This window comes from Setaria viridis, chromosome 5 (assembly GCF_005286985.2).
Source record: "Setaria viridis chromosome 5, Setaria_viridis_v4.0, whole genome shotgun sequence".
Taxonomy (NCBI): Eukaryota; Viridiplantae; Streptophyta; class Magnoliopsida; order Poales; family Poaceae; genus Setaria; species Setaria viridis.
In genome coordinates this window covers 1,992,394-1,998,188 of record NC_048267.2, presented here as the reverse complement: position 1 = coordinate 1,998,188, position 5,795 = coordinate 1,992,394, and the positions used below count along the sequence as shown (strand labels likewise).

General features: G+C 42.6%; 1 protein-coding gene across 1 annotated transcript; it reads left to right on the top strand.

Moving 5' to 3' along the window:
- The first annotated feature begins 589 nt into the window (after positions 1 to 589).
- LOC117856777 (shaggy-related protein kinase alpha) lies at positions 590 to 5,401 on the top strand. The gene is made up of 13 exons (XM_034739165.2): positions 590 to 1,366; positions 1,596 to 1,674; positions 2,484 to 2,764; positions 2,959 to 3,018; positions 3,140 to 3,412; positions 3,513 to 3,587; positions 3,689 to 3,745; positions 3,846 to 3,986; positions 4,068 to 4,118; positions 4,200 to 4,295; positions 4,393 to 4,476; positions 4,574 to 4,676; positions 4,761 to 5,401. The coding sequence occupies exons 3-13, from the start codon at positions 2,561 to 2,563 to the stop codon at positions 4,841 to 4,843; spliced, it is 1,227 nt and encodes a 408-aa protein (XP_034595056.1). The 5' UTR covers positions 590 to 1,366; positions 1,596 to 1,674; positions 2,484 to 2,560; the 3' UTR covers positions 4,844 to 5,401.
- The last annotated feature ends 394 nt before the right edge of the window (positions 5,402 to 5,795 follow it).

Sequence of the window (5,795 nt, the reverse complement as noted above, 5' to 3'; positions counted from 1 at the left end):
GTTTCACTGTTCCATTCCTTAGCAAAGTTCAAGTCTGCTTCCACCGTTACACGGCTCAGGCTTTATCCCTAGCCAGACACCGACCCGCAGGGTCCGCACACATAGTTCTCTAAACCAGCTACTACAAAATACGACGGCTTCGGATGAAGACGCCTTTCACCCTTCCCATCTTCGCTGTATACTTCTCGTCTTGACAGGATGTGACTGGCAGCGAAGGATGCGGCGGTGGAGTCGGAGGAGGAAGGCAGCACGGCGTGAATCGTTCGCGCTTCTGGGCCTCCGTTACTTAAGGTGATATTGGCGATTTTGTCGCTTTAATGACATATGGACGCACCCGATTTTCTGGAACAGTTTTCTTCTTACGCCTTTGTTCCCGCGGTGTTAAAAAAAAAACTCGAGGCTGTGGAACAACTCGAGTTCGACCAGTCAGCCTCAGGTTGGATTGATTTCGTCAAAGGGCCTCACAATTCCCAGTTGAGCCCAGTTTGGTTGCGAAGCTGGAGCCCAGGGAACACCAGGTCCACACAACTTGGAAGCCCAATTGACGAGGTCGACACGAACACCAGCGGAGCCCAAGCCGCCGCACAGTCCTCCTGTCCTCCAATCCTCCTCCCCGAACCAGCGCCGCAGTCTGTCTTCTGCCACCGCGCCGGCCGCTGCCGTCTTCTCTCCCAGTCGCCCATCTCTTCTTCGTTCTTTTCTTCCCACCAGGCCACTCTCAGCAGCTGCTTCCTCTCCCGTTCCCACCCTCGACCGCCTCCGCTTCGTTTTCCTCAAGCCGGCCGCTTCTGCTCCCATCCTGCCGGTTGCCTCCTCACCTCACTAGATCCGCCGTCCGTCGACCAGCGGTAGGCGTCGACCACCATGGAGTAGGTGCCTAAGCTTCCGGCCTCCGCCTCGAAGGCGCCAGGAACACGAGTCCACGCGCCGCGACGGGCTCCAACTTCCACGACGGCGACGGGCGACGGTGGCGCCGCCAGCCTGTTTCGACTCGCTTCCTCGTCTCCTGCTGACGACCATCGACGAGCCGAGCTCGGGCTTCGTTCAAGCCAAACTCGAGCCTTCCTGGCTGGAAGCTCGAAGGTCAAACCAGGCTCGGCTCGAGTTGGTGTCGAGCTCGAGCCGTGCTCCTGAGCCTGCTCGTGGTCGGCTCGTCGACAGCCCTCAGCCCTGCATCGGTTTTCTATTATAACTGCGCTGCGCGTCTGCGCCGCCGCCTCTGCTCCTCTGCTGCCCCCTTCAAATCGGGCACCACAACCCTGGAGACTGGGAGTAGAGGGGGGAGCCGAACGAATTGGGATCGAATCTGTTCCTCAATTAATCCCTCGATTAGAGCTGCCCCGCCCTTTGGAAATCCTCTGATCTGGTAAGTTCAAACAACTGGTTTCCTGTTTATTTTTTGTGCCTTATTGATCAAATTATTCGTTGCCGTCGGGGGAATTTTGGTGGGCTTCGGCCGAGAAGGGGTCGAATTCGATCTGTATTCTTCTATTACACTAGTAACCGCGGAGATCGTAGAGGCGTAGAGACAGGACCCCCTTCGCGCACTTACTCTCTCTGGTTCGTTGTTGTAAAGGAAGATTTGATATTTGTAGGTGATTTGGGGTCGGAGCCTTGTTGTCTTCTTAATGTGTGCTTTGGGGACTTATATTGGTCATGCAACTTAGTCAAAAGGTATGGAAACCCATATTCTCGTTGCAGCTAGGTTAATTCTGATGATGCATTAAAAAGCCCCAATTTTGATTTGAAATTTGATCTTCGTGGTCGAAATTCTGATTTCTTGAGTTTCATGACGCTTTCTTGTATCATCTGAAAGTATCGAACCGCCCCTAATTCTGGTCGATTCCTAGGATTAGCTTAATCTCCTTGGAACAAAAGTGCTCATAAATGTGATCTTTTTATCGTCTGAATAAAAGGTTATGGCTTCAACAACTTTGTTACTGGTTTGCGTAATGATTAAGAGGTTATGGTTACTCAAAACTCAGAAAGATGCCATGTTCAGCTGGACGATTCTAAGTGCAGACTAATATCAAATTGAGCTTGTTATTGCAGAAGTTGAGCTGGTCTATACATCATCGAATCTATATATGTGTTAATTTGGGCACAAAGCCACCTAACGCTGACCTGAAGGCCGAATAAGTATCATATTGTAATGGACACCAGTCAAACTATTCAAACTCTGACCAACAAAACCCGTATAAATATCTAGATTGGTGATGTGTAAGATTGCAAACGTTTTTTTGGCTATATTCAATTCGAATACTACTTCTTTAATACTATAATTCTAATAATTTTACATAATATAACACTGTAGAAATTTATCAGTAATAATTTTATGAGCTTCCATGATACAAAACAATACTTGTTTGTGTCTGGAGAGAGTAACAGAATTTATTCATGTAGAGGTGCAGATAATTTATTGTTGGTAAAAGACTGAGTGCATAGGCTGTGCTTCATGATTTGCTAAAATAATGCTTTTGCAGGTGAACTGAGTATATTTCAGTCAGTGGAAGAAAGGAATTTGGTCAATTAATTTTACCACAAAGTGGAACCGGGCAATATGACATCAGTAGGTCTACTGAATCCCTCATCAGGTTATGAAGCTAGTACTAGTGGCGCCACTGATAGATTGCCAGATGAGATGAATGGGATGAGCATAAGAGATGAAAAGGAAGTTGAAGCTGTTGTTGTCAATGGCAATGGGATGGAGGTTGGTCATACCATCGTAACATCTGTTGGTGGAAGAAATTCGCAGCCAAGGCAGGTAATAAGATAAACCATGCAGAGCCACATCAATCCTTAGATATCAACTTTGGTAAAGCAACGGATACTTCAACATGATAAATTAGTGACATTATGTGTCGCAGTTTCTTTCTTTTCTTCTTTTTACCATGTTCAGTTCCTCTAATGGAATGCCCAAGGTTCACAATACTGAATATTTTTTTTATTAAATTGTAGACTATTAGTTACATGGCAGAGCGTATTGTGGGGCAAGGTTCATTTGGAGTTGTCTTCCAGGTCAGTTGGTGTACAGCAAAATTCTTTTTTGTCTTGTTCTAAACCTTAATTCACATTTTTTTGTTAGAATCTTTGTGTATAATATTACTGACATTCTTTTTGTTCAAATTACAATTAACAGGCCCGGTGTCTGGAAACTAGTGAGAGAGTAGCTATAAAGAAAGTTCTTCAAGATGTGAGGTACAAGAACCGTGAACTGCAAACAATGCAAGTTCTTGATCACCCTAATGTTGTATGCTTGAAGCATTACTTTTGCTCAACAACTGATAAGGAAGAGCTTTACCTCAATTTGGTGCTTGAATATGTGCCAGAAACTGTTCACCGTGTTATTAAACATTACAATAAAATGAATCAACGGATGCCGTTGATATATGTCAAACTCTATATGTACCAGGTAAAGGTTGCAACTTTGCGAGTACCTTTCAACACAGCTCTAGGTTTGTTCTTTTTTGTTTAATTCTTTTAACTGAATTGTACATTTTATTGAACAACAGATTTGTAGAGCTTTGGCATACATGCATAATTGTGTAGGAGTATGCCACAGAGATATAAAGCCACAAAATATTCTGGTATGCATGTTGATTATGTTTTTCAAATTGTTTACAGAAACAGTTTATCTTTGATTGTTGATGGTCTCTGGTGATTTGATATTGGCTAATTGTTGTAACAGGTGAACCCACATACTCATCAACTGAAATTGTGTGATTTTGGCAGTGCGAAAGTCTTGGTATGGTTCATAACTTCTAGATGTACTGAATGCCACCTGAAACATCACACAATCTATGTTATGCCATCTAAAATTGTAAATATTCTATCTATGTTAATAGGTACGAGGGGAACCAAATATTTCATATATCTGTTCTAGATACTACAGAGCTCCAGAGCTCATATTTGGTGCTACAGAGTACACGACAGCTATTGATGTGTGGTCTGCTGGCTGTGTTCTTGCTGAACTTCTTCTAGGGCAGGTAAGATATCAACCAAGTTATTGTGATATATCAGCCAACTGCTTGAACCAACTTCTTTATAAGATATCTGTTGTTGGATAGCCTGTTTTTCCTGGGGATAGTGGCGTCGATCAGCTTGTTGAAATTATCAAGGTAACTCTTTTTTCAATTGAAGATTGTTTAGCTAGGCACTCATTCTGGTTGACTCATGGAGGAGGCTCACTTTTCTTTCAGGTTCTAGGTACTCCAACACGAGATGAAATTAAGCGCATGAACCCAAACTATACTGAGTTTAAGTTCCCACAAATCAAAGCTCACCCATGGCACAAGGTAAAAGCTTCACATCTTGTAGCTTCCTTTTCTTTCAAGAATTCCATTTCCTATTTATACATTACACTTAAATCTGATGATGCATGTTTTTCACCAGATCTTCCACAAAAGAATGCCATCTGAAGCTGTAGATCTTGTTTCACGGCTCCTACAGTACTCACCAAACCTCCGGTGCACTGCAGTAAGTATTGAACAATTGATGTTACGAAATCATTGGCGCTTGCGGTTAACCTGTAGCAATGAATCTAATAATATTTTGTTTCTTGTCTCTCTAACAGTTGGAGGCTTTAATCCATCCATTCTTTGATGAACTACGTGATCCGAATGCCCGATTACCGAATGGTCGTTCTCTTCCCCATCTCTTCAATTTTAAGCCTAATGGTAAGTTCATGTTATGTTTACGTGTGCTCCAACTGAAACCTCCTATCAGGAGATCCTGATCTGCTATGTACCCAACTTGAACAGAGTTAAGAGGAGTACCGATGGAGTTTCTCATGAAATTAATTCCTCAGCATGCTAAGAAGCAATGTGCCTTCTTAGGAATATGAGAAAGCGGTTCAGAATGCTCACAAAAAAAGAAGGAATCATCAAATGCTGTGTTGAAAACTGCAGAGTAGCATTTGCCTACAGTATTATTGGATGGGCAATGCATGCTGTTATCTTTCACTCTGGCTGTCATGTCACGTGTTTCTTCTATCACTGCAGCGAGCCCTTTCACCACATTCTGTAAAGCAGATGAGGACACAAAGCGAGTGGTCATCCTTTCATGTGGTCTGTATATTGATCTGCCCCGACCTTGAGGACTCGATTCTTTGCGTATCTTATTCTTCGTTTTTTGGAGATGGATTCTTTGCATATCTGTATCACCAAATGAAGAAAAAAGAACTCATGTGTATGTTTGATCTGAATTCTTTTTCCTGAGCCTGTATCTGTTTTCAGCTACCATTGGAGTTGAAGCCTTTTAATCTGTAATAGTCATGAGCAAGGAAAGATCATCTACAGATGATGCATTTTCCAGTCTAAGCTATTCTTTATATTTCTATTATTCTTTTGTGTTCAACATCGGTTCCTATTAAGTAATGCATAAATTGTTAACTGTTTGGTTTTTTTTTTGTCACATTTTCTGTTATCAGTTGCTATTCTAAGACTGATAATGTTTAGAGAAACAGAGACGCATCTGAACTGAGTTTTTCAATTTCAACTTCCAGTCTTCACGTTATTTTGCTCGAGCTGAGGTTTGAAGGTAGAAGGTATTAAGACATGAGCTTGGCATGATACTAGTTATTGCCGAATGGATTACCTTATTGACTTGCTAGAACGAAATTCCAGTGTTGGATCTTCCAACAAAGTGTAACCATTAATCACTGGACAGTGGGCACCCCTGCAGAAACAGGGAACTTTTTGTATCTATATCATTTCTTATTTGGTTTGTTTATTTTTCTGTATTGAACACTTGTAGGCATTACTGAATGCTGATCTGACCATGATTTAATACTGACA